This window comes from Huiozyma naganishii, chromosome 3, assembly GCF_000348985.1.
Source record: "Huiozyma naganishii CBS 8797 chromosome 3, complete genome".
In the NCBI taxonomy this organism is placed as follows: Eukaryota; Fungi; Ascomycota; class Saccharomycetes; order Saccharomycetales; family Saccharomycetaceae; genus Huiozyma; species Huiozyma naganishii.
Window position 1 is genome coordinate 1,110,081 of NC_035924.1, and position 27,825 is coordinate 1,137,905.

The following is a 27,825-nucleotide window of genomic DNA, read 5'->3' on the forward strand; positions in this document are numbered from 1 at the left end:
CTTCCTTTATATATTCTCTTTCTATATAATCTTTACATAGAGAGGACAGACAATTGATCACTGTTTAGACTCTTATATACCTTAGAGTTTACTCAAAACATTAATTATCATCAGCGCAATCTTACATTTGTAAAATATTGTATTCTTTCTTTTTCCTGATCTCCTCGCTTTCATTTTTGCATTACTACTGTGTCCTTATCCTTTTCTTACTAAAGTGTCTTTATCCTTTTGTTTTCTATCGGTCTCTATAATTTTGGTGACTAATATCTTGTTGAGGTGCAGTCATCTTTTGGGTTCTTATGTTTGTCTCGAGGCGCACAGCCACGGTAAACTTATTAAGGTAAGGTTACCTTCTCCTAGTCTGCCCTCGGTCGAGCTCGCTAGTTAATGTCCCCCATGCTTTGTGATCCCATGCCCTGCGTCCAGGAAATAGGACCGCATTTCCAAGTAGCGTGTGTCCTATTTCTGAATCTGATCTATTACATTTTCAAGTTTTTACAGTCTTAGTTAAAAAGACATCTTTGTCAGCCGGTAAAAATAAATAATAAGTCATTTTGTCATAGTTTTCGGTACTAGGATGCCAACAACATAAGATTCCCATATAGTCTAACTTACGCTCTTAAGTGACAGCTCTGTTTTGAAATATACTCTGCTATAGATGTTCAAGAAGTTTTTGTATATACTCGTAGAAAAGCAGAAACACTACCAGAAACATATCAATAAACCCATATTAAATACCTTGGACAGCTGAGAGAGCTAGTTAAATCTTACGACCCCTAGGAAGATCCGATCAAATTTAGGGCAAAACATAAGGAAAGATTTTAGTTCTGTCTTGACCAAAAGTTTTTCTTGACTGTTATGAATTATCATTGAATACACTGTATATCATGTCCATATATACGTTCTACTGCCAGAGGGCATCCCAGCTAACATTCTTGCGCACAGCATTAGAAAATCCACTCTTATATCTCACCCAAATACGCACGCTGTCTTTCGGTGTTGGCGTGGTGTCACCTGGAGTAAAGTTATTATTCACATGCTTCGCAGAACTGTTTCCAGTTTCCGATTGCGAAGATAGATTTATCGACTCGTATTGTTTCTTGAAAAAATCAACGGAGTTGGATCCGAACGTCCTGGCCTTTTTGTTTTTGTATTTATTGTCTTCCAGCGCGGCTTTTTCTTTCGTCACTTTGTCAATATGTCTCTTTTTGACCTTGTTTTCCTCCGATTTGGCAAACAAGAGGTTCAAAACGTGAGGCCTCTTTGTAACAATTTCCTTTATCTTTTTGGAGTCGAAAACAACAATCTTATCAATCGGAGGATCAATAGTTAATATGGGACGTGAATCCGTCAATTCGTTTTCCATCTGGTTGATGCTCAGTTGGAAAGCTTCCAATATTGCCAGCATTCTATCTATTAGTAAAACTTTCATTTTATTATCCTTTACCTTGAGCACGTCCACCGAGAGCATGTGATCCAAGAAAGGTAGGATGTCGTTGACCAAAGTTTTTTGGTTTAAAAACGTTGATCGTTTAGGCGCAACGGAAGAGACACCGTCTTGGATGGATGAGACAATATCTGAATTCTGTTTCAAAATTTCTCGTTGCTCGTATTCTGGGTTTTTGATCCGTTGATCTGTTTTGTTGGCTACATCACCGAAATGATGGAAGAAACTCAGGGGTACTGTCGGACAGTAGCGCAGTAGCTCACCATTGTGTGTATATAAAGACTTATGCATCAGATCTTGAAAGTAGAGCCAATCGGTAATACTTGCCGGTTTCTTGACTCCGTTATCAGAATATTTCACAGTAGGATATAGTGCAAAGCAACCTTGTACAATTCTATCGTAATTCCCGTTCATTTCCACATTTTTCAAAACTTCGTAAAACTGCTCCCTCACTTCCCGATTGTTGTCTTTCTTGAAAATGTCATTCACTACTTTAAACCACGACATAGATGTATCCTTCTGATTACTGCCAATACCTTCGATCTCTTCATTGGACTTAACGGAGAGAATGGATTCGTCGCTGTATTTCTGCTTCGATAGAAACTGTAAGTTGTTAATACAGTTCCTCACATCACCTTGGGATAAATCGATTAGGTTATTCACCACTTTTTTTGAAATAAGTAACCTTTCACTTTTACAGATATGTTGCAATCTCTCTTGCAAGGCACTATCAGCTGGTCTCTTGAATGAAATGATCTGGCAATGAGGTCTCAACTTCTCTAATGCTGGGGCATATAAGTTATTACAGATCGCCACAATGGGACGCAGCAGTACTTTCGATGTCTTCTTATTTTTCTTCTTTTTGGAAAAAGTCGACTGCATATTGCGGTATCTAGCCTGATTTGTAGCTTTACCATCTTGGTATAAGATATCAAGCAGAACTTTGACAAACCCGCTCTCAATACTACCGTCGATTTCGTCGGCGACCAAGCAGACGGGCCTGTCATTGAAAGTGTGATTGAAGAGGGTATTTTGTACTTTTTGTTTGACGAGGGGACCAGCTCTCTCATCACTGGCATTAATCTCCGAAACGGCAAACCCAGCATGCTTGGCAAGAATGTGTGCGACTGAGGTTTTACCGATACCCGGAGGACCATGGATCAACAGTATTCTTTTATACGGTCTCTGATATGGGTCAATGTCTCTAACGGACTTGTCGTCGTTTGAGTCCTCAGCTTTGGGTGGGTTTGGCGGTTCCTCCTTGAATGCAGCAAACGACCACTGTCTCAGCCATGCAAGTAATATTCGATCAGACTTCTCATTGCCAATGAGGTCGACAAATGATTTGGGGCGCCATTTTTCAACCCAGAGTTTCTGCGCTTGCGGCTCACCCTTATGAAGACCACCATCACCTTGTTCTTCTTCTTCATCACCACCAGTGGCATCATTATCATGGGCTTGTGCCTCTATTTTATCCAACAGCGCGTTAATATTGATCCCGTAGAAGTCATCATCCTTCCAGCTGGTACTCGTGGAATGTCCTTGTGCATACAGTGGACCCGCTGGCTCATTCAACGCCGCTTTACGCTTCAATGCAACAGCAGCACCAGAACTCGATATAAACCGATCCACCTCCTCAGGGTTGTCCCCCTGAATTCGCGTTTCATCGCCCGCAACGGGCTGTGTGTCGTAGTTCCCGAACAAATCGCTCTGACCAAGAACATTCAATGGCTGTAAAGTTGCCGCAGGGGCGCTGCCCAACCCACAATCACTCCCTAGTGCCATTCTCCCCCGTATCCTGCTCGCTCTGCTGCGACTCACCCTAGCGTGTCCCCGGAGTGAGAACACTCCAAGTTGCCCTTCACGCGTCTGTAAGTCAGCATCTGTATACTGGGACGCGATGGGCCGTCGAAAACGACACATTATTTTTCACTTACCAAAAAAAAAAAAAAAGAAACAAAAAATAAAAATCGAAACGTTGAAATTTCGTCAACTGTTAAAACTTACTTGTCTCTTAAAACTGTCGAGAAGACGAACCACGACCACTGCCAGCTCCTGCATTGTATCATGGTCACTGTATGTTGAATGAGTTGCTGCCCGATCCATGGTGTGGAGAATGCTTTTTTTTACTGGTGTCCTGGTGTCTGCCTCCGGTTTGTTCTGGGAAATTGAGTACATCACGCCAGTCACCGTACTTCCACAAATACATTATACTAACAACATTTTTACTGCAATTTTGTTACTTTCTTCCTTCTTTTCTTTAAACCGCACTGTCCGTTGGTCGAGATAGTTGTCAGAAACGCTGCATTGACTCTAATTTTCCCAATACCTTCCGTCCTCCTATAGTCACACTCATTGTCCTTATTTTTTATTTTGTTTTTGAATTTTTCTCCCCGATTTTCGAAATGATCTGCCTGGGCGGATTATGATACGTGGAAAGAAGAATGTATCTGAGTTTCTGTTTTATAGAGGGCTGGTCGAGGTATTGGTATCGGGTAAAAGTGCATTGTACGGTTTCCAGGCTGTAGAAGAAGAAGAAGAAGAAGAAACAAAATATTTGTATCGTTTTTTTGAACAGGCTGAAGAAAAAACTTTTTTGGATTCCTACCCAGAAATATGTGCCCCACATTCGCTGCCGGGCACACCAGGTAATACCTCTCCTGCACAGGATAAAGCGAAGGAGCAACTGAGAGAGATTTTGACCACCGCGGGCTTCACAAAACGTTTGGATGACGCGACTCTGTTGCGGTTTCTAAGAGCCAGAAAGTTTGATGTCGAGGCTGCAAGAGTCATGTTTGTAAACTGTGAGGAGTGGAGAAAAGATTATGGTACCGACACGATTTTGGAGACCTTTAAATACGACGAAAAGCCATTGGTTGCGAAGTACTACCCACAGTACTACCACAAGACTGACAAGGACGGACGCCCATTGTATTTTGAAGAATTAGGGAAGGTGAACATCCACGAAATGTACAAGATCACCACCGAGGAGAGAATGCTGAAGAACCTAGTCTGGGAATACGAGTGTGTCGTGAAACATAGACTACCCGCCTGTTCCAGAGCTGCAGGACACCTAGTGGAAACTTCGTGCACCATTTTGGACTTGAAGGGCATTTCCATCTCTAGCGCGTACAGTGTCATCTCGTACGTTAGAGCCGCTTCGTACATTAGTCAAAACTTCTACCCAGAACGTATGGGTAAGTTTTACATCATCAATGCCCCATTCGGGTTTTCCGCTGCCTTCAGACTGTTCAAGCCATTCTTGGACCCTGTCACCGTCTCCAAAATCTTCATTTTGGGTGGTAGCTACCAAAAGGAACTACTGAAGCAGATCCCTATTGAGAACCTACCAAAGAAATTTGGCGGTCATTCCCAGGTTGATGAAGCGGAAGGTGGACTATACTTATCGGATATTGGTCCATGGAGAGATCCGAAATACATTGGCCCAGAAGGTGAAGGTCCATTAATGTTTTCCATGAAAGCATGAAAAGAGGGGTGCGGATGGTAGCTTATGTTTTCTTTATCTCCATATTAAATACTACCCTCTTTCTCTTTTCTTCCAATATAGACTGAGACGGCTTCTTTGTTTAGAACCGTATATCTCCGAATAATATATTTTCTGTATCGCCTTTGCTTTGGTTACAACGATATATTAACAATATTTATTGTGGTTGTTTCCGTCTCTTTTGTTATATACTTGGAGGAGACACGCCAATAACCATTTTCACAGGAATTCTAATCTGTCGTTCCAAGTCAAGCAAAAAATTCAAACTATAGGACACCGCATCAGTTTTCTTATACTTGTCAAAAACGTAACAGCACCAACTGTAAGGTCCGTACCACGCAACAACTATGACCCATTTTTCACACGATAGTGACGCTGCGATTTGCCGCCATTATGTTTTATTTTTATTCTTTTCCTTTTTTTTTGTCAAGAGATGTCAATATCTTCTAGCCCAGTTGTTGTGTCTCTTTGATAACGGAAAAGCCAAACTCCGAACCTCTGGAATAAAAACACTTGTTGCCATAACCATAATATCTCTATAGGTACAATCTTTTGTATATCCGAAACCTCAATACTTTTTCTAAAAGATAATGAAGAAAATATGTCTAGGCATTGTAGATGTTGAGTTTAAAGTTTGGAAAATATTTTCACAGCTGAGAATAGCCTTAAATGGAAGGCCACAATATTACAAAAAATGATACCATTGCGGCAACTATACTTGTGTAAGTGTATGAATACTTGGAGATCGCAGTGATAACGGAATAAACTAAGTTGCTGGCTAATTCACAGCATTGTTTTGAATACAGACTTATGTAAAGCTTTATCTGGTCTTTATTTTATCTAAAGCTGAAATAATAGTTGTCATGCGCCATACTCTATCCCAATTTCATACATTTTGTGAATTTCACCTTACAGTCTCGTGGTCAAATATGTACCATTGAGTAAAGCCAAAAAAACATTTTTACTATATTAGTATGGTTTCGTGGTCTAGTCGGTTATGGCATCTGCTTAACACGCAGAACGTCCCCAGTTCGATCCTGGGCGAAATCATATTTTTTGGGTTTTTATCCAGCCGGTTTCGTATTCAATGATGATAACAGTTAACTGCTCGTGTGACCCTTTCTTGAACCAGGTACTTCGTGTACTTGTCTCTCTTTTCTTCTGGGCTCAGTTCACTCATGTTTTCTCAAATAATCTGTTGTTCTTTTTACCTTTTACATAACAACTCCTCTACGAGAGACTAGCACACTAGTCTCTCTTTATATACGCGCGGTTCAGAAGTAATCACAACCTGCGTCTAGTAAAGACTTTTATGTCACTCTTTACGAAGCTTCACTTGACGCTCAACACCCTTCAGGGATGGGCAATGATAATGTGGGGCCAAATAACCAAATGAGAAAGTTGCAAGCACATTATTCACTGGAATTGTTAATGCTTGCTTGCACGTATTGCTACTCTCTCTGTATAATCTAGTTACACTCTTATGAGTTTCTCAAAAGGTGCTACTAGAATTTTGTCAAAATAGAGAAAAAAAATATAAACAAAGTCTTAGATTCAAGCCAAACGCGTCGCGTTAAACGTGATCTGTTTAGCGCAGTAATCGGTACATTAATTCAGGTCAACAAACCGGCGACAATGCAGACTCCTGGTGCCATTGCAAAATTGCAATTTAAACAGGATATTTTGCCCACTGTTGGAAGTTCGCTTTCAACAGATGACTTACTTTCGCGTCTCCGCGCGTTGCACGAGGAACTGGCGACACTAGGACAGAACAAAATTGACCTAACCAGTCTGGATAAATACGCTAGCGATCTCGTCAATCGTAAGCTGCTGAAACACAAGGATGGTGGTGTCAGAGCATTTGTCGGCTGCTGTTTAAGTGATATTCTAAGGTTGTACGCGCCAGATGCACCATACACTGACAGCAACCTGACAGATATTTTCAAACTGTTCCTCTATGAATTCGAACGACTAGGGAACCCTGAAAATGGCTACTACATCCAACAGACATATTTGCTAACAAAACTTCTCGAATATAGATCGATTGTATTGATTGCAGACCTCCCAACGTCAAACAGACTGCTAGAGCAACTGTTCAGTATTTTCTACGACGAGAGTAAAAGTTTTCAGCCTAAGCTTCTCAATGTGATTGGTGGAACTCTTGGCGAAGCCCTATCTGAATTTGATGCAGTCCCTTTGAATGTACTTAAGTTGATATTCAACAAGTTTCTGACATATAATCCTAAAGAAATTCCTAAAGGTCTGGGAGTGAGTACTAACTGCGGTTACGAATTAACATTGATATTATGCAACGTATACTCCAACAGAATTAGCAGACAACTCACAAGCTACTATTCTGAGATTCTATACAACATCTCTAAACACGAGGAAGATGGCTACTCCTCTAATATTGAACTGGTACAAGCAACCCAGAAATTACACAAGCTGGTTCTCAGGCTCTGGGAAACAGTTCCTGATCTTGTAGCAGCTGTGATTGGATTTGTATATCAGGAACTCTCTTCCTCTAACGAAAATGTACGGAAACTGGCCACTAAGCTGGTCGGGACACTATTGACTGTAGATACGGATATTAATTTTGTTGAGACACATAAGGACACCTTCAATGTTTGGATATCCAAGGTTGCTGATATAAGCACTAGTGTTAGAGTGCAATGGGTTGAAACAATAATAGAGATTCTGTCCTCGAAAGAGGATGTACCCACTGAAATTAGCAAGGGCCTAGGGAAAACTTTAATTGACGTTGATTCTCAAGTGAGGAGAGCTTCTGTATTAGTATTTTGCAAAGTCAATGTGGAAGATATTTGGAAAAATATACACGAGACTTCAGTGTACTCGTCGCTACTTCATTTAACGAGAGAAAGGAATAGAGAAGTGAGGGATTTGTGCATAAGAACTGTGGCTAAGTTTTATTCGGAATCTCTAGAGAATATAAAAAGGACATTCGAAAACAAAGATATTTGGGATATCGTTGACGCCATCCCAACTGCTCTTTTCCATTTATACTACATCAATGACCCGCACATTAACGAACTGGTAGACGGTGTCCTATTTGAGTACTTACTGCCTTTGGAAGTTCAGGACTCCAAAAGGGTTGAACGTTTACTTACTGTTATTTCCCACTTTGACAAAAAAGCATACTCATCGTTTTTCGCCTTCAATAAGAGGCAACTTCAGAGCTCTTTAGCATTTTCGAAGTATATTGAGTTTAGCGAGTACTTGAATAATGACAACTCCCCGGCCTCCGATGGCACGGACACAATTGAAGTAAACACTATTAAGATCAAATATCACAAGACCATCGACTGGCTAGCTGGGAGCCTGGCGGACCCGGCCAAGGCAACAGAGTCGTTAAGAATACTAAAGACAATAAATGATTCTAGAATCTCTTATTTGCTGAAGACATGTGTTTCCAACGATACCCCAATGGCCTCTTTGAAAAACAGCTTTAATGAGCTGGTGAATAAACTACGAGATCCAGCCCTGTTCAGAAAATATAACATACCTTCTGTGTCTACTGTCATGCCCAAAGAACTGGCATATCAAATTAAAGCCCTTCTTTACAGATCATCGCCACTGATCTACAATGTATCCAATGTCAAGTTATTCTTGGATGTCTCTCAAAATTCGGAGTCGCAAAGTGCTTCCCTGAAGCGCAAGTTATTGGATGATATCTCTGACGTTAACCCAGCTTTATTCAAGGACCAGGTTCGTACCCTGATAAACTCAATCAAAGCTTGCGATTTGACTGAAAAAGACGACCAAGAAGTATTGGCCCTAACGGAAACCGTTAAAACACTTTACAAAATTTCGAAAGCATTGCAAAGTCAAATTGATTTTGATGACAGCGAACTGACATCAAAATTGCAAGAATTTGTTGTCAACAACTTCCCCACTATTGCAAAATACTCCGTGGAAATTTTAGCTTTGGCCCCAAATGCAGAGAACGTCCTGTCAGCTATAAAATCTAGCATTCTACCATTGGAAATTGCAAATGGGAAAGCCTTTGTCTCACATATTGCTGTTTTAATGGAGATCTTCAAGTTCCATCCCCACGTTTTAGATGACGAGTCTACTAATATTGTAAGTTATCTGATTAAAGAAGTTCTCTTGGCAAATCAAGTTGTCGGTAATAAAAGCAGTGGGGACGGTGCCGACAAAGACTGGATCTCAGACAAAGAACTTATGAGTGATATTGAGGGCAAGTTCTCTGCATTGGCCGGCAAAATTCTGGCATTGAAGCTATTTACCAATAAGCTGCGATCAATTGCTCCAGATGTTGAATCGGACGAACTAGCAAAAACCTTCACTGAAAAAACGATGAAGCTTTTTTTCTATTTGATAGCGAGTGGTGGGGAAATCATATCTGAAAATGATGATGCCAACTATCCAACCCCTGACCTATATCAAACGAAGCTAAGATGTTGTGCTGGTCTGCAGATATTGAAGCTATCAAGAACTTCGGTGATGAACACCTTTATCAGTTCATCAGATATCATTAAACTTGCTAATTTAGTGGAAGATGAGTCCCTCTCTGTGAGGAGGACCTTCCTCGACAAACTAAAGGAGTATATAAGCAACGAGCTAATCTCCATTAAATTTCTTCCATTAATTTTTTTTACTGCATATGAGCCGGATAACGACTTGAAGGTGTCTACAAAGACATGGATTAACTATACGTTTAACAGAGAATCATTCAGGAAAGGCACGGTATTTGAAAGGGTATTACCACGGTTAATCCATGCAATTTCTCATCATCCTGACATTGTAGAGGGGCTGACTGGATCGGATGAAGAGTATATTGGTGCAGTGACTACAGCAATCGATTATCTTGATTTTTTCTTTGATTCAGTCACCACTCAAGAAAACTTCAGCTTACTGTACTATCTGTCTGAGAGAGTGAAGAATTATCAAGATATGGTATCAGAAGACGGAGACATTGCGGATGAGGACGATGATGCTGAAGATCGAGAGGATGAGGACCAGGACAAGAGGGCTCATAAAGGTCAGAAACTCAATAACGAAAGACTATACACCATTGGGGAATTAGCACAAATGATCTTATTGCAACTAAAAGCTAAACGGAACTGGCAACATTCTGCTTATCCGAGTAAACTAAATCTACCAAGTGACTTGTTCAAGCCGTTAGATTCCATTCACGACGTACAAGCTTCATTCAAAACCCACATTGGTGATAAGCACATCGAACTGGTTAAGTCAAATATTAAAGCAAAAGTTGCGAAAATAGTGTACACATCTCAAACGCAACGTCAAAGAGCACAGAAACGATTATTGGCCCATGAATACAACAATGATCATAACAAACGGAAGAAGGTCAGTGGTTCCACAACAAACACTGCACCAGGATTCGGAAAGGAAAACGATGAACATGAAGGTGGTGGCGAAGATCGGTCCTACAATCCCGGTAAGGATGTAAAAGTTTACGATAGTGCTCTCCGTAGGAAAACTTTGAGAGAGCGGAAGAAGAACGTGGATTATAGAGAAGAGCCGGACGAAGTTGTCGATAACTTTTCATAGCTGAACCATTACTACGTACTGAAAATATAATACACTAGCGGACTGGCCGTAACATCCCGACTTATCTGCTAGATTTTTGCTCAATTCCGAACAAGACTTCTGGTGAATAAATCTTCTACTGAACACTATACTTATTATTGCTATTCCTGTATGTTTGATAGATATATTCTATACACATCTATATGTTGTTGTTTTTTTGCTGATACGGTGCCGAATGCAATGTATCTATTTCAAGTCAAAAAACTTCATCACTTCATCCTTACGTTTCGTTTCCAGAATTTTCTTTATGAGTAACAATTGGCTAACTTCTTCGGATGATATGCAAATATCTGAAGCGTTCTTTTGGCTTATTGCTTCGTCTTCCTTGGGTGGTACACTCTCTTTCTGTTTGCTTCCCTTATTCGTTGGAGGTACTAATTCCTTGTCAGCAATAAAACAAAGTTCCTTAAAGTCCCATAAACTTTTCAAAGGTTGGGAGGGCACGCTGCAGTACTTAAAATACAACAGCGATGAGATTTCATTAAGCTCCGCACAGTCCTCAGAATTAGAAATTATCCGATCGAGGAGTCTTTCTTGCAGTTTGAAAACACTTTTCCTCATTGATTTCTGGTAATTGTATATCTTATCCATGAAATCTAGCTTGATACCGCTCTCTTTCAAGAGCGGGACGGGTTCCATTTGGCCCAGGTCTGAAGGCTTCGCTTTGTAATCAGGCGACGAGATCTCATCCAGTACTATTTCGATATCACCGGTATTTTTGTAGCCGCAAGGTTGTGATGGTTCCAGATATTTTTGCTGCCTTTTATTCAGCCTTCTCTGTTGCTTTACGTTTGCGTGCAACGGGCAGCGCCACTTGTAGCCCAGGATTTTCAAAGATGCTCGAGGTACGTCTGGGATACAGTCTAGATGCCATGGGGTCTGACAGTAGTCGCACTTAATCAGCAACCTCGCATTCCCCGGATGATCCCACGTTCCAAACTTGGTAGTTTTACACTTGTAGCATAGCAGGAATCTGTCAGGAGTGGTATCTGAATTATCATCGATGTAGTGATTCTCTGGGCAGTAAGAGTCTAACTTGGTTATGCTTTGGCCGTACGGCGAGTTAAACATCTGCTTCTCTGTAAGGGGCGTTCTCATTGTGTCGTCAGTATACTGGCCCCTATCCCCCGTGCTAACCTCCGGAAACGATTCCTTTACCGATTGAGGTAAATTGAACTGTTTTGGATTAAATCCTTGAAGTTGGAAAAGTAATTTGCTGAAAAGCTTGTTGGTACCGTTATCTGCTGCCTCCTGAATAAATTGCTTTTGGCCCTTTTTGTATTGAGTGTTTGTAGCGTATTGCGATTTAAACTCACAGCTCGGGCAAGACCAATCCCCCTCTGGAAGATTGCTAGGATCGATTGGAGGATCCAAACAAAGAAAGTGGAATGACTTGGGACATGTATCACAGCAAAGGAACGAGCCGCTTTGTAAGCACGCGGAGCAGAAATCGTCGTTTTCGATCTCCTCAACTTTAGAGAAATCAGAATTTTTCTCCTCTTCCTTCACCTCCACGTTGAACGAGTTCTGATTGAACAGTTTATTCTTAGATGATAACGGCTTCGATTTCACGTGCGTATTGACATGAGCATGTGCGACACCCATCTTTGTGTCATCGTCGTATGAGAGAAGGTCTTCCTCCGCCTCGTCATCCTGCAGATTGTGGGACGAGCGTATATTACTTGGTTTGGTCAGCGGACGCGACTCTTCCGTCTTTAACAAAGGTTGGTACAATCGCGACTCTACTGTATCCTCGTCTGCTGCGACTTCCGGTCTAGTCAGATCCAATACCTCCTTCAGCGAGTCTGCTGGGGACGAGGTAGCCAGCGATCCCTTTCTCACAGAAAGCAAGGACAGTGCCGTCGACCCTGAGGGAGAGCTTTTCTTGAAATTCCACAGTCTTTCCTTTTTTATCTTGTCAGTAGGTAGAGCACTCAAGGGCAGCCCTGTTGCCCCATTTATGATATCGGCCTCAACGTTCTTTGCAGTACTGTTGTTGTTGTTGGTGGCAGCATCCGTTGTTCCTGTAAAACTACCGTTGCTGCCCCCGTTGGGCAAGAGCCCTCCCTGCTTTGATTTGTAGCTGAAGTGGTTCATATTCAGCAACCGTAGCTCTCTTAGCTTTTTGTCGCTGTAGAAATCATCTGATGATATCACTCTCCTCTTCTTCAAATCGTAATCCACTTTCAAAGAGGAAGACCTCTTTGGACGTTCTCTTGCTGGAGACGCGTGCTTCTTCTTCGAATAACGCCGTTTCTTCACCATCCCGCTCAAAGCGGGCTCCGAGTGGCTAGTACTCGTAGCTGACAGTACTTTCTCCAAGTTCTTGCTCTTAGCAGCATCTTCAGAGAGCGACGACAATGGCAATCCTCTGTCATTCATTTGTCGATTCTATTTCTTTCTATCCTTCTTCCTCTAGCTTCGAAGTCTTTCTCAAACTTCACTTTTCAAGTTTTTTATTGTTCTCTTACTCGAGATGGTCGGTGATGGTTATGTAACTGAAGAAGGAGGAGGGGGTGGATATTCGTGAAAATGGTCCCTTCTAAAGTATAAAGTGTTGCTTCTTGACAGTTATTTTATTTTATTTTTTTCTTCGCTTTGGTGCCAACCTGCGTTGCTGTTACTTCAAAGTATTTTGAATTTTTTTCCTTTCAATTTTCAACTTTTAATTTTCTTTTTCTTCTTCTTGAAGAGAGGCGGATCCATAAAATGTTGTTGGAAAGTGATGGGTTCGTTGTTCTTTTATTTTTTTCCCTCTGTTTCTCTCTCTTTCAGTATCGCTTTCTCTTCCCTTTTTTGTTTTTATATATATATTCTTACTGCGACTGTTTCTTAAGCTGTGTCCTTGCTGTAGCAGTGCTGTCAACAAAGTGCCAGAATGCAACTTGTAGAGTACGACGAACGTAAAACGTAAGCGCAAATGCGGGGTGTGCCAACTGTCTGGAACCCAAAGAACAAGAATCAAAAAAATACGAATGTAATTGAAAGCTGACAATTAAAAACTCGAGCGTTCCCTCGTCCGCTCGCCAGTTGTCACCTGTCTTGAATCGAGATTCACACACAGGTACGTACCCCTCGGGGGCCCATGTCTCACACTGTATTTTTTTGCTATCCTCACTCCATTTCAAGTTTTTCACAGTGACACTCGTTAAGAGTGATGTAAGTTCAACTCTGTATCGTGAACAGCACTGGGTTTGCACCGTTTGCAGAGTTAGATCAGGTTACTTCTCTTGGCTGTGACGACGTAGCGTACTTATATCTTGAGAGGAACCTGCCTACAGCGCGTGCAATAGTGTATTAGTTAAACTGATGGACGCTGAGTTACAGGCTCTTCGAGAGGCAAGATTAGCTCAGCTTAAAAGCAGTGCCGGACAGAACGCCAGCGGCTCAGATGCAGGTGCAGGCGCAGGAGGCCCCAATGGTGGGAATCCTGGAGCCGATGCGAGTGCCGGGACTGTGAACCCTGCTCTGGTTCGTTTCTTACAACCGCAGGCGTTGGAGAGGCTGTCGCGTGTCTCGTTGGTGAGGCCCGACAGGGTCAAGTCTGTGGAGTTGTATTTACAGCAGCTAATCTCTACTGGGCAGCTGAATTATAAGATTAATGAGAACGAAATTGTTCAAATCTTGAATGGTATTGCCAGACAGGAGAACAAACGGAATGATCAAAAAATCATATTTGAGAGGAAGGACATGGATTTGAAGGAACTCGAGGGAGATAACCACAAAGAAGACGACTCTGAGGACGACTTTTTCGACGAATGATGTTTTTTAACCTCTAGACTTTTCCATGTAAAACCGTAAAAGATAGAATAACAGTTCACCGCCCTCATCGCAAGTCAGCATACATATATATTTATATATATTATTTTTTTGCAAGGTTATTATTATTATGCTTATTATTATATAGCATATACACATATGTCTTGTTAGCCTTCACGCAGGGCAGCCAGTTGGCACAGAGAAATGGACCCACCGGAAATCCGTAAACCTTCTGTAAGGATCGTTACAAACGGTAGCAATGCCCTCCCCAACAGAAACAACACTGGAACGGCCAAGCGAAAGAAAGTAAGATTGCAACCGGGACACAGTGCGCTAGATTGGAGCCACAAAGTGGTCACCGATGGTGCTAAGGGGCTGCTTATAACTGGGTTGGACACTTTGGTACAAGATAGTGAGTTTCAAAGACTCAATGCAGGGACCGTTATGAACCAAGTGGCGCATCGCATCCCAACGTATAAGATCAGGCCGCTGATGGCCATAAATTCCAAGATTCTTAAAAATCATCAAGACTATCTCTCAAAGCACGATTTTTGGGCAGTCTACAAGGGCAAAGTGTACTGTTTGAGTTACTATTTGGATTTCCACCCTGGGGGCATCGAGATTATTATAGATCATGCCACGAGGGATCCACCGGATATCCGTGGGGCATTTGACAGATATCATAGATGGGTGAGCGCAGAGAAACTACTCGAGACTTGCCTCGTAGGTAAATACGTGGAAGATTAATCTTTTTGCAAATATCTATTACATAGTAAAGCAATTCATCGCAACAATAACAACAAAAGGAGGGGAGGGATGGTTAGTTAATATTAAGCTATCCGAGGGCCGAATGGAAAGAAAGAAAGAATTGGGATCAAGTAAAGTAGGACTCGTATCAGTTTTTGGAAAATTCAGGGAAAGCATCCTCCCATTCTTTCAGTTGTTTCTTGTAAAGATCATGGTATTCCTCCTTCTTTGATTCCTCCATGGAATTCCATTTCTGACTAACCAATGTGGAAATCTCTCCAAAAGTAGCATCTGGATGAGCATCTACCACAGAGCTTCTAACATCCTTTGTGAAGAGGAAGAATGGTGCAGCAGGTTTCTTTGGTGGCAAGGTCTTCTCGAAGGCAGCCTTCTCCTTCTGGTACTCCGCAAAATCTTTCTCGTATTGCTCCACAAATGGTTTCCTAGCCTGTTCTGACAACTCGGACCATTTCTCCCCAAACAACTTTGTTAGCTCTGTTGTCTTCAAATCAGGGTTCTCCTTCTTCATCCCAGGCCTGATCTCTTTACAGTATAGCAGATACGCAGTCATTGGTCTCTTGGGAGCTTGCTTAAGAACATCCTTCCTCGCATTTAGTCTGCTTTGGTTGGGTGTAAGCGGTTTAGCCTGCTTCTTCACGGACTTCAACAAAGTGAAGGACGCTTGCCATTGTGCGATGGGCCCACAGTGGAAGTACGACCTAGGTAGTAACTGAAACGACCTGACAATGAACTGTCTGGCAACAGAAGATGGTAGAAGCATGGCTCACAGAATTGTATTTGGAATAATTCAACGTCTCACACCCGCAATTCACTAGAATGTAACAGGGTCTTAGACTTTTGTCCGTCTCCCTTTGTTTATCATATAAACAACATTTTATATTTGTGTGCAGTTTGTTGTTGGGCGGGTAACGCTGTTTGTGTTTGACTGCTGTGTCGCATTGGTCACGGACTCAGGAAAGGGTAGTATCGGTTCCAGACTGTTACAACTGTGTTGGGACTATTCGGTGAAACTGTAAAAAGCAAGAGTGAACTGCAATCTACCTTGTCGTACGGGGAAGTATTTCATGCGGTATCTGGGAGGATAAACGTTCCTCTCAGAATTACTAAACGAAGATGGATTCGCGGGCAGTGCAGGAATCGAGGCGCAGGGCATCGCCTCGCTCAGCTTGCACCCTCACCCCATGTCACTTTCCTCCCTTCTTAAGTTGATACTACGTTGTAGCAGTTGTTTTCTTTTCATTCTGTTTCTAAGTCACCACTTCGTCTTCTCTCTCACCCCCAGCAGTCAAATATATTTTGTTATTTTTTTCCCTTCTCGTTAAAGATTAACAAGTAAGGATCTTTATCGATTTGAAGCCACACAGTCGGGTACGTAAGGTTAAAGAGCCCATTGTATTGTCGAGAAACATACAACCCTTACAAAACACACACACACATACACAATTTATCAATGGCATTGAGTATTAAGCAGTTCTTCAACACTGCAGGGATGCTGAAAGACTTGAGGAGCTTTAATTTCAGTGTATACGGGAGGTGGTTCGGCTTCATTAATATCATTCTGTGTGTTGCGCTGGGTATTGCCAATCTGTTCCACGTCAGCGGTGTTATTGCGTTCGGTATTGTCAGTATTGTGCAGGGCCTCATTATCCTGTTCATTGAGATACCGTTCCTTTTGAAGATATGCCCACTGAGTGATAACTTTATCGAGTTCATATCCAGGTTCGAGACGAATGGATACAGAGCGATGTTCTACCTTGCGATGGCCGTTATACAGTACTGCTCAGTCATATTGATGGTCACAAGCTTGCTCGTGGTCGCTATATGCCTGACGGTGTCGGCCGTTTTTTATGCTGTCGCCTTCGTTAAGCATCAAGAGTTCCAAAATACTAATATTATTAAGAATCCCGCTGACGCTGATTTCCCACACGAGGCTGTCGTTAGGGAAATGCTGTGAAGAGAGAGACCCGCTCTACTAGAAATTTTGAAAAGAAACTGTGTGGGGAATATTTGTAATAAAAGCTATATACGATGACTGTAATACATAGTACGTGCGGAATGTTCATGTTTTTTTTTCCTGTCTTTTTTGATTTTGAATGTTACACTCAGATCTGGGAAGTAAACTTCTTCGCGCTACTCCCAAACACTTCAACATTGACCCTCTTTTGCTCCGTAACTGCAAGTCTCATAACGAGAGAAAGAAAAAAGGGAAACGACGTTTCCTCCTCTTCGGCTCCTTTCAATTGCTTCTTTCAATGATCTTGTTCAAGACTCTTTTGACATCATCTTTGTTCAAAATACCTCGATAGAGCAACTTTTTGATGGAGGAGTCGGGATAACCAGATAGTGTCTTGGGCATAGAGTCAGTGGAATTCTGACCGTCATATGTCCCCCAATTGAAACTAACATTGGCGTTTTTCAGTTCATCCAGGAGATAGTTTGAATGCTTTAACTTCATGTGTTGAAGCAGATTGTCTTTCCTCTTGTGTCTGCTCAGACACCATGGACATAGGTAGTGTCTCTCTGCAGAATGTGACAACAAATGTCTCTTCAACCAAGATCTCCTCTTGAACGATTTCTCACAAAGATGACATTTATGGATAAAGTTAGACGGGCTAGAGTTATCGGAATTTGTCAGCGTCGTTATCGTCAGTTTATTGTTCGAAGTGTCCTGCTCGCTTGGTATTGTACCATTATTCACAATACCAGTGATGTCATTGGCCCCTGTGCCCTTTTTAAGAATATTATCAGTGCCATTACCATTGGCATCGTCGCCGAATGGGAATTTGGATGACGTCGCTAACGCACTGTTGGATAGTGAATACCCTGGTGTTGGATTATTGATAACTGCACCAGAATAAGAGTGGTGGCGTTGCTGTTGGTATTGGTATGGACCGTTCATTGGGATGGAATATAACTGCTGCTGGAATGGCGCCGGGTTCAGCATTCGTTGTCCATTGTTGTTGTTCCCCATACCATTGTTGAAGTTTGTCCCTGCGTAATGCTTTGGATTCATTGCACCGTTCACCTGTTGAGGTGGAGGTGCTTCCGATGTGCTATCATTCCTGGCCAAACGTGGCGTCCCAGCGACAAATGAGCCTCTGCCGTTATTACTACCATTACCGGGTTTCTGATCATTGATTGATATGAGAGAATGTGGTGTGACTACTGTCCGCAGGTCATAGATGAGCGGCGAGTGCGTTTTTTTGGTCGTACCATTGTTTGTAGTGGTAGCAACACTCTTGCTTCCAGTACTATTGTTATTGCTTGTCGAAGAAGAGCTACTTAGACTAGAGTTTGAACTGTTATTCGAGCCTAATCCGTCGCTAGGCTGACCAATACCGAACGATAGGGTACTGTTACTTGTTACACCACTACCGTTCTGGTTGCCGATACCATTTGATCCATTCGCACTGTTGGCACTACCAGTCAAACTGTTGATAGACGGTGTGGGTGACCCGACAGTAGGCTGAGATAACCTTAATACATTATACTGGTAGTGATAGGGTCCCTGTTGTGGTGTCTGTTGAGCCTGCGGTCGCTGGCCTTGTTGAGCCTGCTGTTGGTGATGCTGCTGCTGCTGTTGCTGAGCAAGCATATTATAATTTGCGGGTGCGTTTTGATATGCCTGATAGTGTGGGGAAGGTTGGAGTACGTACGGTTGAAATAACTGGTACCCGTAACCGTTCGCGACAGTATTTGAATTGGCGGGCAAAGACTCGGAATTTCTAGGAGTAGAGCTCAAAGGGTGCAACAGAGTTCGTTGGTCTCTCTTAAATCCGTTATTTTCGTTGACCAAAACACCGCCTGAATTGTTTGCCCCTGGATTATTCGATGTGTTGTTATTATTATTGTCAACCATTAGAGGGTATTGTGGTGCTAGTTGTCGGATCCAAGGATTCATAGCACTAACGGTACAAAATCCACCCAGATATAATAATTTGAATTTTCTGTTTTTCTTTCTTATAACACTAATCTCCTTCCCGATCTAAATCTCTCTATCGCAAAAAAAAAGATAGAAAGTGAAAAAAAAACTGCGGAGAAAATAGGCTGAATATCGTTTCTCGCTGTTGGAAATGATCAAGCGGATAGAAGAAGAAGAGGAAGCTATACGGTTTTCCTTATAGAAAGAGAGTGCAGAAAAAAAAGTAATAATAATAATAATAAAAGATTCAAATGCAATAGATCTTGAAGGCAAGTTTACCAAAACTTCTTTTGTTTGTTTCTGAATCAACGGGATGGTTAACTCAGTATATGGGATCCTGTCCTGTCAACTAACTGAATATAAAAAAATACAGCAAGACGGAGGGAAATGAAAACACACACGCGTCTGTCACAGAGGCCGTTCCTTCCTAAACGGTAAGAAGGAACATAAACTAAGAATATGAACAAGACCCAGTTCCTTTCAATATATATATATGTGTGTGTGTGTGTGTTATGTTGTGTTTGTATCTTTGCACCTATATACCCGTCAATCGTTATAGCATAAAGGGGTAAAAAGAAATTTGATTATGCAGGATAGTCCCGGTTGAAAGTACAGCTTTCAAAGTATTTTTTTCTTTCTTTTTCTTTTTCGCGAGATGCGTAAGCATCCAAGGAAACTGGCCAGAAAGTAAAATAGGATTACGTAGATGTTAGCTTTGTTCGAGGGAACGCATTTCCAGTTGACACCAACTACGAACAAGCACGCCCTCCTCCTCTCGGCCTCTTCTCGACGATTCCCTGCGTAACTTCTGAGGGAGAAGTTTTCGAAGGCGCGTGTACGTGAGAATATCCGCACAAAAGTTTTTTCGTTGTGTTTTTTTTTCTGCGGGAACAATAGGAAAGAGGCAGGCGCAATGCATTGTTAGAGCAAGTTTATTTTGTTTGTTTCTTTGTTCGAGGGAGGGGAACTGGAGGAGAAAAAGCCGAAAAATCCATTCTTTGTTATATTATTTCACGTTACTTCGCGCGGCTAAATGGTGGGAGAGCCAAGCGTGCAAGACTGTAGCAAGTAAGAACTTTTTGAGAATAAAGAGGAAGAGACTCCAAAGCTTGGTAAAGTCCCGGCCCTAAAAACGTGTTGCGTAGTTTTGCCAATCTTAGTCGCATCCACCTGTTGCAGAGCACGCTCGGCAGTGTGACAAAAAAAAACAATAATACTAAGGGCAAAAAGATTCGAGATCGAGGTTTTTTACGTGCATTTGCTGACGATTCATACCGTCATAGTAAGATACTACCTTTCTTTGCTTCAGAGAAGGATCCACTGGGGAGTCCCTTGTGCCTTTGTCCTGTTAGGCCAATCCTGTAATTTTCATGGACCGGTTTTTTTCAATCGTTCCGTAGTCCTCGAAGTGTTGGGGTATGGATGCAAGCAAGTTCGGGCCCACGCCATTGTCCTTCTGCAGTGTGCTTGCTCTGGGGGGGCTGGCAAAAGCAGTAACCGGAATACTCCCCCCCCGGCTCTACGACCTCGAGCAAGAATAACCGTCGAGGAACCTTGTTCCCTAAAATTGTACCTACGGAGAGTCCCTCGGCTCTCCAATAACGGAGGAGCAACCTAATAATCGGACTGTGCCTTGAGCACAGTCCGATTAAACAGATACCTCTCTTCTCGCAAAATGGGTCTCAGAGTGCACCTGATTGTTGAAACTCTCTCCAACTTATTCATCATCGCACGTTTCCCATACGTGGATCCCGCCCTCGGGACTAGGCACACAGGAACTGCGGGGAGGGAAGCAGGCCCGGATTTCTCAGAGAACTGACTAAGCAAACAGAAAAATTATGTTCTCGCTTTCGCGGAAAAGGGAAAAAAAAAATAGAGAGGAGAGGGGAAAAGCATCTTTTTTAGGCACGGTGGGACAAAGGGACTAGGGCGGAAATCTGACAGGAACCAATGAAACGCCGCTATTTTCTTTCCCCGCCCCCCGTGGGTGTCTTTTTCCCGACAGTCCCCAGCAGTTCCACAGAGAGAGAGAATCCCGTAGAGGGGGAAGCTGCAGCAAGAAGGGCCCTCCCCTCTCGCAAATATCGGATGATGCAACGGAGATAATAGTCGGGTATTGAAATCTATTGTTGTACTCGATTACGTCGACGGTTCTGCAAAATCAAAGATTTGATCTTCGCGCGGAACCGTTTACGTTTTAGTGAAGATCCTGAAGGAATCCAGAAATAAGGTTTTTAGACTCCATACACAAGAAGTAGTGCTGCTTGGTTCGTAGCTCTGCCATTACTAAACAATTACACTATTTTGATCCCGTCCCGTTCTTTTTTTTAACGGGCGAAAGACGGATTTCTGAGTTGCCCATAGTGGAGGGCGGGGGATGGTGAGGGGTATGCCCCATTGTTTTCCTGTTTTTTTATTTTTATCTTCTTTCCCGCTTTCTCCGCGCCGGACGGGGGTGGCTGGGTTACACATGATTTACCACTTCCAAATACAACAGGTAATAGGTAGGCTTCTTTATAGTTACTTTAACATCGCTGTCTCTAGCAGGGTCTAGCGCCGTGCGGGCAGCTGTTCGTCTTCTGGGCTTTTCTGTAACTTCGTCTCGTGGCGAATCAATGGTGTATGTGAAATTTAGACGCTCGTAGAACTTTAGAGCTTTTTCGTTGTCACTAAATACAGTCAACGCAACGGCTGCGACTTCTGGGCTCTCCAGGGCACATTCAGTCAGGTAACTTACAATGGCTTGCCCAAGTTTCTGCCTACGGATTGCCTCGATTAGCTGGATCTCGTAGAGGTATACGACTCTATCTGTACTCTCTATGGATGAGATACCATTCTCTTCTGTCAACATAAAAGAAGTGTACAACACTGGTTCAGAGTCACTGACCCAGTAACTGACATATACTAGTTGAGCGGAGAGCATCTCCAACCACTTATTTTCTCGCCAGTGCTTACTGTTCCCGTATATTTTTCGAGAGAGTCTTGCATAAACGGGGCCCAAGTTGTTGTCTAAGATCTCAAGAAAGATACGGAGACATCGTTCGCAAGTATTATCCTCTTTCGCCGTCGGGTTGTCGTCTGTGGTGGGGGGCAGCGGGGGTAGCCCACCGGGATAGGACATTATCTTATTATGTGACTCATCATCATCATCACCAACCCCTTCAATGTAGTGGATTCTTCTTTTCAAAGAAACCGCAGTGCCGTTTAGATCACATCCTATTACTGTTGGGAATTGTCTATCTACAGTCTGCAAAAACAGAGTAAGATCGTTCTCGTCCATTACCAATGATTTTTTTTTGCTTATATCTCTCCTCAATTGGTTATTCTGTGTGAGTACTGGTTCGAATCTTGATTTTTCAATTGAAACTGCTGTGTTTTTTCCCTAGAGGCACTATTAGTGTTGTGTATGAAAAAACTGTACGTCGCGAAAACGCGTCGTTAAACGTGTATTTTGAGAAAAATAAAAATATATGCTGAGAGCAGAAGTAGATCTAAAGAGACGGAAATTGCAAAGCTTAGCTTAGATCACCCTAGCAGTATTAAAAATTAGAGTTGAAAGCGGATTGGCATGCTCGGAAGATTGGGTGCTGCTCTAATATTGCAATTAATTGCAATATTTATATTCTGTCTTGGGTTTTTCCCTCAAAAAAAAGTACTGAAAGGGCAAGCCGAATTCAATCCTGAGAACCTTGACCGTTTGGGGTCAAACAGAGAAGAACCCGTTTTCAATAAATTTATCCTCGTTGTTGTGGATGCCTTGAGAAGCGATTTCATCTTTGACAGTCATAATTCACACTTTGACTTTGTCCACTCAAAACTCAATTCCGGTGAGGCATGGGGGTTCACAGCGTTCAGCAGCCCGCCCACTGTCACTTTACCTCGTTTAAAGGGTATCACTACGGGATCAACTCCAAACTTTTTGGATGCGTTGTTGAATGTCGCCGAAGACGATCAGACGTCGACAATCAAAGAGCAGGACTCATGGATCAATCAGTTTCTGACAAATGGGAATCAGTCGATTAGGTTTTTTGGGGACGATACGTGGCTGAAGCTTTTCGCTCCGGCAAACGAAACGTTTCAAGAATGGGAGGGTACTAACTCCTTTTTTGTAAGCGACTTCACTCAGGTAGACCTCAATGTCACAAGACACATTCCCACACAGTTGCAGGAAAAGGATCAATGGGATACTTTGATCTTACATTATTTGGGTCTTGACCACATCGGTCACAAAGGTGGCGCTTACTCGCACTTCATGCCTGAAAAGCATAAAGAAATGGATAACGTCTTAAAAGATCTATACGAAAATGTTGATCCTGATACCTTGATCGTGGTTATGGGTGACCATGGAATGAACGACGTGGGGAACCACGGCGGTTCATCACCTGGTGAGACACACGCTGGGCTTGTGTTTTTATCAGAGAAATTATCACGCTTTCCTAAACCGCATTCTCAATATGAAACTATTCCTTTAAATACACCTGTGACTGCCGATGGAGATAAAACGTTCGAATACCTGACTCAAGTACAGCAAGTGGATATCGTTCCAACATTAGCAACATTGTTTAACGTTCCCATTCCGAAAAACAGTGTTGGTATTCTAATAAAAGATTTTATTCCCCTGCTAGATAAGCACTTAAGAGAGGCGAAAGTCGGAGAAAATTATCAACAGCTGTTTACCTTGTCAAATTCAATGGAAACCGTTAATGTAGGTTTAACTGTTGATGAAATGTACGAAAAGATGCGTGCTGTTCAAGAAAACCTCACGCGCAATGCTACAGACTACAACTACCGGGCACTGGTACCGGGTTACGTCATATTAGTATGCGTGACGGCATATTGCCTAATATTAGCCGTGCAACGGATGCGCTTGTCTGGGGCCTTTGTCGCTCTTTTGGGTATATCATTTTTAACTGGTATCTCTATGTTTGGCAGTAGCTTTGTTGAGGAGGAACACCAACTGTGGTGGTGGGTTATAACTGGCTCGATTTTATTCACATTGGCATTCCGCCAAAGCTCTTGGCATACTACCTCGTCATGTATTACTCTCTCGCTCGCAGTGAGGCTGATCCGTGGTTGGAATAACACTGGTCAAAAGACGACATATACCTACGTTATAGGTAATATTTTAGCAGCTCACCCCACAATCAAATGGAATCTAAATGTCCTAGCTTTTCTTGCGGTATGCCAATCAAACACAGAATCTCTAATGTCCTTCTGCGGTCATATCGTATTGATAGTCGTTGCCTTAGCATATAAGATAAACTGGGCATTGGTTAATAAGGAAAATGTCCCCGTTTATGCTTTTCAGTTTCTGCAAATCATAGGAAGGCTTATAAAGGTGAACGTTGGCGAAGACATTGAGAATCTCGAGGAAGCCTTAATTCCGCTGGCAAGAGTGTTTTATCGGTTGGTTCTGTCTTTCACAGTTGTAAAAATTGTTCTCGCTAAAATAAGACTTCAGCCTCCCCATTCTCTTATTAAGGATATCTCCAAAAACTTTGTGGTCCTACTAATGTTCCTATCATCAACGTCGAATATACCTCAGTTTCTGATCTTTGAAATTATGAAAGTATGCATTACTCAGATAATTAAAGATGAGTACGGTTCTGACATCTCAATAACAGCAATAGTGTCACTGATACTTCAAAACTTCACCTTTTTCCAATTTGGCCGGACTAATTCTATCGCCACCATTGACCTTTCCAACGCATATCATGGAATCTCTGAAAACTACAATATATATGCTGTTGGCTGGTTGATGGTCATATCGAATTTTGCACCAGCACTCTATTGGGCAATTTATCCTTGGAATATTACGTACGTGACCCCAACAGGCATCTGTAAAGCTAGATGGTTACGGTTTGCAAAGGGCAAGCTGCCCATTACCTTGTTTAATGGGCTTGTGGGTTGCTGTCTTCTGGCTGCATGTGTGGCTTTAAGGTACCATTTGTTCATATGGAGCGTGTTCAGCCCAAAATTGTGCTATTACGTTTTCTGGAATTTATTCATGGCGTCAATTATTGGATGGGCACTAGAAGCGGTGCTGCTGCTCCTTGTATAGTAAGTGTTTTTGTATATAGAAGATAGAGCTGAAGATTTTTTGGGGAGGTCCTGCATTTTGATTGAAGGATGCTGTATACAATTAAGATAGTTACGGCATTCCTTCTCTGATTTAACGGAGTCATGTATTTGGCAAATCTTGCGACCTGAATTATGCGACATCACAGCTGTCCTTCGATAGAACATTCGTTGTAGTGTTACCCGAAATACTTCAAAAAATTTCCTCGAAAAAAGGATAACGAAATGAAGAGCTTTTCCACAGCGTCCAAATATTGAAGTTCGCAGAGGAAGTTCTTCAATCAGTCAAAGCATTGTATCGCAGACTCTCTGATTAATGATCATATAGATACGCGTTCTGTGAAGCTATTGCAAATATATTATGAACTTTTCTGCCTGTGTCACTTCGAGCGTAGGAGACGGTTCTGTTTCACAACTCATGGGGCAAAGGCCTATCCTGCAACCAACGGCCGGATTACCATCTGATCTCTCTTCCAGGTATGTGTTTACAACTGATAAGGGTACAAAGTATGTTTATCTGGACAAGACCAATGGCTTGTTAAGGTGGGGTAGTGTATCAGAAGACGAATATAACTCGATGCCTCTGAAAATATCCAACTTTGCCGACAAGAGCGTTAACGTTATTCTGAGCGACTCTGGAGAGTTTTTGTGCGTTTATAGTAAAGACTGTGTGACTGTAATTGAGGTTCCTTGGAGATATCGTAATCCTGAAGAAATGTCGTACGTTTTTCAAACATCTTTCAAGGAAATAAGAAAAGACTCGTTTATCAAAAAGGTCTTGTTCCATCCAAGAGCTATCAAGAAGACTTGTATGGTAATCCTATTTGAGGACGACACCATTTATCTTTTCGACGTGGAGGATAACAATAAAATTGCTTTGAACGTGCCAAGTGGGAACATAGGGATTGAGGACAGGATAACTTCTATTGCAGACATTGAGTTTAGCCAGGATGGCCTGACCTTGTATGTTTTGAGTGCAGAGGACTGTGGTGATGTATACGCAATTTACCCGTGTCTTCCTCCTATCTTAGCTATGAGCCAAAAGGAGTTGAAGAGTCTTATGAATAGATCAGTTCTACTATACGATTCACTAACTGAAACTACACCATCAGCTGTCAAAAAGGGAGTCATCAAACAGGTTGAGTTCATTTCCCAACTTCAAAACATTTCGCATGGGAAGGAGGAGATTTCCAATGTTTTGGAAATTGACACCATATATCGATTAGCTAAACCACAAGGCCCATTCACAATTGCCCCGTTTCCAGAAAAACTCTACTCTGCTACTGCCACAGAAATATGTCCGCTAAATATTGGTGGTGGTAACGAAATTCTATGCATTGCTTACGATAATGGCACAGCCTTGTTTTTGTTTAAAGATTTAGAGCTTTCAATGGCATGGGATGTCGGTGGTATCTACTATAATAACTCTTTGGTACTGATGGAGGAATTTGATTTACAAACTGAAAGCGCCGTAAGTATACTGAAGTCTTTCAAGATGGATGGTTTGATTTTATTCAAGGTCTCAGACTCTGTTCAGCATATCGATGTCTCAAAGTCCTTTATTCAAGACGGAGACTTGTTGGTTCAACAGTCTAGTATGATAAGATGTGTGGATACTAAAGCCTGGTCTTCGGTAGTTTCTGACTGTATCGACAGGCACGATATAAACGCACTGATCACTGTATCTTTTAAAAGCAAAGGTCACACTTGGGCTATCGCAGGGAGTGACATAACTTCATGTGGCGCTTGGAATCACGGCGGTACTGAAGGTGTGACGTGGATTACGAACAAATCAGTAACCTGCAAGGAACTGAAGAAACAAGTGTCGTGGAAACCGGAGCAATCAACCTCCTCAGAAAAGAAGAAGCAAGCTTTTCCGAAGCCTGAATTTTCCGTGCCTATTTCTGAACTTAACGCATTGAACATTAATTACCAAGATACATGCCGCATCGGGTTTCATGATATCATTTCGCCGCTAGACCGACAAAAACCTCTACTGAATCCATCTAATGAGAAACAACTACAAGTTATGACGAGCTTGTCGAATTATTTGCTGGCAACCGTAGGGAAAGGTCAAGGTTTGGGGATGACATTGTACAATAGGTTATTGGAACAACAGCTGGAATTGACTAAACAATTGCAGTGTTCCAATAAAATTTTAATGAAGCAACCTGCAATAGCGAAAAAACTTGAAGAGCAAAAATCAGTGTGGAATGAAAAGCTTGCTAAACAGAACAAATTGAAGGAAAGGTTTAGCAGCTTGCAGCAAAAATTGGCAGCCATTGATAAGACAAAAAAGTCGACAGATTTGGTAATAACCGATGAGGAAAGTGTCTGGTTCAAAGAAGTTAAGAAGGAAGCGTTAACGTTCAATGACCTTGTTTACAAACAGGAATCGGTTCAAGATGATTTGAGGTTTTTGAAGAGAGAACTGAGCACATTTGTTTCGGATTCTCAACGCTTACCGGGTACCGCCAATACAGAATGGCACTCTCTGCAAGAAATGTTGAAGCACGATTCGTTGCTTCTTCGGGCAGATAAAAAAGATAAAAAGGATGCCAGTTCGCAAGTGAGTCGAAGAGCATCCTCAAAACTGTTTACATAGGCATTAATAGCAGCCATTCAAGTAACCCATAGTACAAAATGTAATAGCAAGGTTAAGAGTGATAATATGGGGAAGTCCACAGCTGCTTTGGGGGAGCCTCGTTCCTCCTTAAGCATTTTCAAAAGCATTTTATTGTTTTCGTTTTA

The 27,825-nt window shown here is 42.1% G+C and overlaps 12 protein-coding genes and 1 non-coding gene across 13 annotated transcripts; 8 read left to right on the forward strand and 5 right to left on the reverse strand.

The window, feature by feature from the left end:
- Positions 1–904: 904 nt before the first annotated feature.
- On the reverse strand, positions 905–3,370 carry CTF18 (Ctf18p; the record flags this gene model as incomplete). The annotated part of the gene is made up of 1 exon (XM_022607308.1): positions 905–3,370. One exon carries the CDS (start codon positions 3,368–3,370, stop codon positions 905–907), a length of 2,466 nt encoding a protein of 821 aa, XP_022463917.1.
- Positions 3,371–3,514: 144 nt separating this feature from the next.
- On the forward strand, positions 3,515–4,934 carry SEC14 (phosphatidylinositol/phosphatidylcholine transfer protein SEC14; the record flags this gene model as incomplete). Its single annotated transcript, XM_022607309.1, has 2 exons — positions 3,515–3,523; positions 4,026–4,934. The coding sequence occupies 2 exons, from the start codon at positions 3,515–3,517 to the stop codon at positions 4,932–4,934; spliced, it is 918 nt and encodes a 305-aa protein (XP_022463918.1).
- Positions 4,935–5,928: 994 nt separating this feature from the next.
- On the forward strand, positions 5,929–6,002 carry KNAG0Ctrna9V. The gene has a single exon. It is a non-coding gene; the product is annotated as a tRNA-Val (tRNA).
- Positions 6,003–6,587: 585 nt separating this feature from the next.
- On the forward strand, positions 6,588–10,508 carry PDS5 (sister chromatid cohesion factor PDS5; the record flags this gene model as incomplete). Its single annotated transcript, XM_022607310.1, has 1 exon — positions 6,588–10,508. The coding sequence occupies one exon, from the start codon at positions 6,588–6,590 to the stop codon at positions 10,506–10,508; it is 3,921 nt and encodes a 1,306-aa protein (XP_022463919.1).
- Positions 10,509–10,733: 225 nt separating this feature from the next.
- Positions 10,734–12,929, reverse strand: RCO1 (Rco1p; the record flags this gene model as incomplete). Its single annotated transcript, XM_022607311.1, has 1 exon — positions 10,734–12,929. The coding sequence occupies one exon, from the start codon at positions 12,927–12,929 to the stop codon at positions 10,734–10,736; it is 2,196 nt and encodes a 731-aa protein (XP_022463920.1).
- A 927-nt stretch (positions 12,930–13,856) lies between these two features.
- On the forward strand, positions 13,857–14,309 carry SDD2 (Sdd2p; the record flags this gene model as incomplete). Its single annotated transcript, XM_022607312.1, has 1 exon — positions 13,857–14,309. The coding sequence occupies one exon, from the start codon at positions 13,857–13,859 to the stop codon at positions 14,307–14,309; it is 453 nt and encodes a 150-aa protein (XP_022463921.1).
- A 201-nt stretch (positions 14,310–14,510) lies between these two features.
- IRC21 (Irc21p) lies at positions 14,511–15,053 on the forward strand (the record flags this gene model as incomplete). The annotated part of the gene is made up of 1 exon (XM_022607313.1): positions 14,511–15,053. The coding sequence occupies one exon, from the start codon at positions 14,511–14,513 to the stop codon at positions 15,051–15,053; it is 543 nt and encodes a 180-aa protein (XP_022463922.1).
- Positions 15,054–15,201: 148 nt separating this feature from the next.
- On the reverse strand, positions 15,202–15,834 carry ABF2 (DNA-binding protein ABF2; the record flags this gene model as incomplete). Its single annotated transcript, XM_022607314.1, has 1 exon — positions 15,202–15,834. The coding sequence occupies one exon, from the start codon at positions 15,832–15,834 to the stop codon at positions 15,202–15,204; it is 633 nt and encodes a 210-aa protein (XP_022463923.1).
- A 690-nt stretch (positions 15,835–16,524) lies between these two features.
- Positions 16,525–17,028, forward strand: TVP18 (Tvp18p; the record flags this gene model as incomplete). Its single annotated transcript, XM_022607315.1, has 1 exon — positions 16,525–17,028. The coding sequence occupies one exon, from the start codon at positions 16,525–16,527 to the stop codon at positions 17,026–17,028; it is 504 nt and encodes a 167-aa protein (XP_022463924.1).
- A 282-nt stretch (positions 17,029–17,310) lies between these two features.
- Positions 17,311–18,975, reverse strand: MOT3 (Mot3p; the record flags this gene model as incomplete). The annotated part of the gene is made up of 1 exon (XM_022607316.1): positions 17,311–18,975. The coding sequence occupies one exon, from the start codon at positions 18,973–18,975 to the stop codon at positions 17,311–17,313; it is 1,665 nt and encodes a 554-aa protein (XP_022463925.1).
- Positions 18,976–21,460: 2,485 nt separating this feature from the next.
- On the reverse strand, positions 21,461–22,276 carry NAT4 (N-terminal L-serine N(alpha)-acetyltransferase NatD; the record flags this gene model as incomplete). Its single annotated transcript, XM_022607317.1, has 1 exon — positions 21,461–22,276. One exon carries the CDS (start codon positions 22,274–22,276, stop codon positions 21,461–21,463), a length of 816 nt encoding a protein of 271 aa, XP_022463926.1.
- Positions 22,277–22,564: 288 nt separating this feature from the next.
- LAS21 (mannose-ethanolamine phosphotransferase LAS21) lies at positions 22,565–25,057 on the forward strand (the record flags this gene model as incomplete). Its single annotated transcript, XM_022607319.1, has 1 exon — positions 22,565–25,057. The coding sequence occupies one exon, from the start codon at positions 22,565–22,567 to the stop codon at positions 25,055–25,057; it is 2,493 nt and encodes an 830-aa protein (XP_022463927.1).
- A 378-nt stretch (positions 25,058–25,435) lies between these two features.
- Positions 25,436–27,679, forward strand: NUP82 (linker nucleoporin NUP82; the record flags this gene model as incomplete). The annotated part of the gene is made up of 1 exon (XM_022607320.1): positions 25,436–27,679. One exon carries the CDS (start codon positions 25,436–25,438, stop codon positions 27,677–27,679), a length of 2,244 nt encoding a protein of 747 aa, XP_022463928.1.
- Positions 27,680–27,825: the final 146 nt, after the last annotated feature.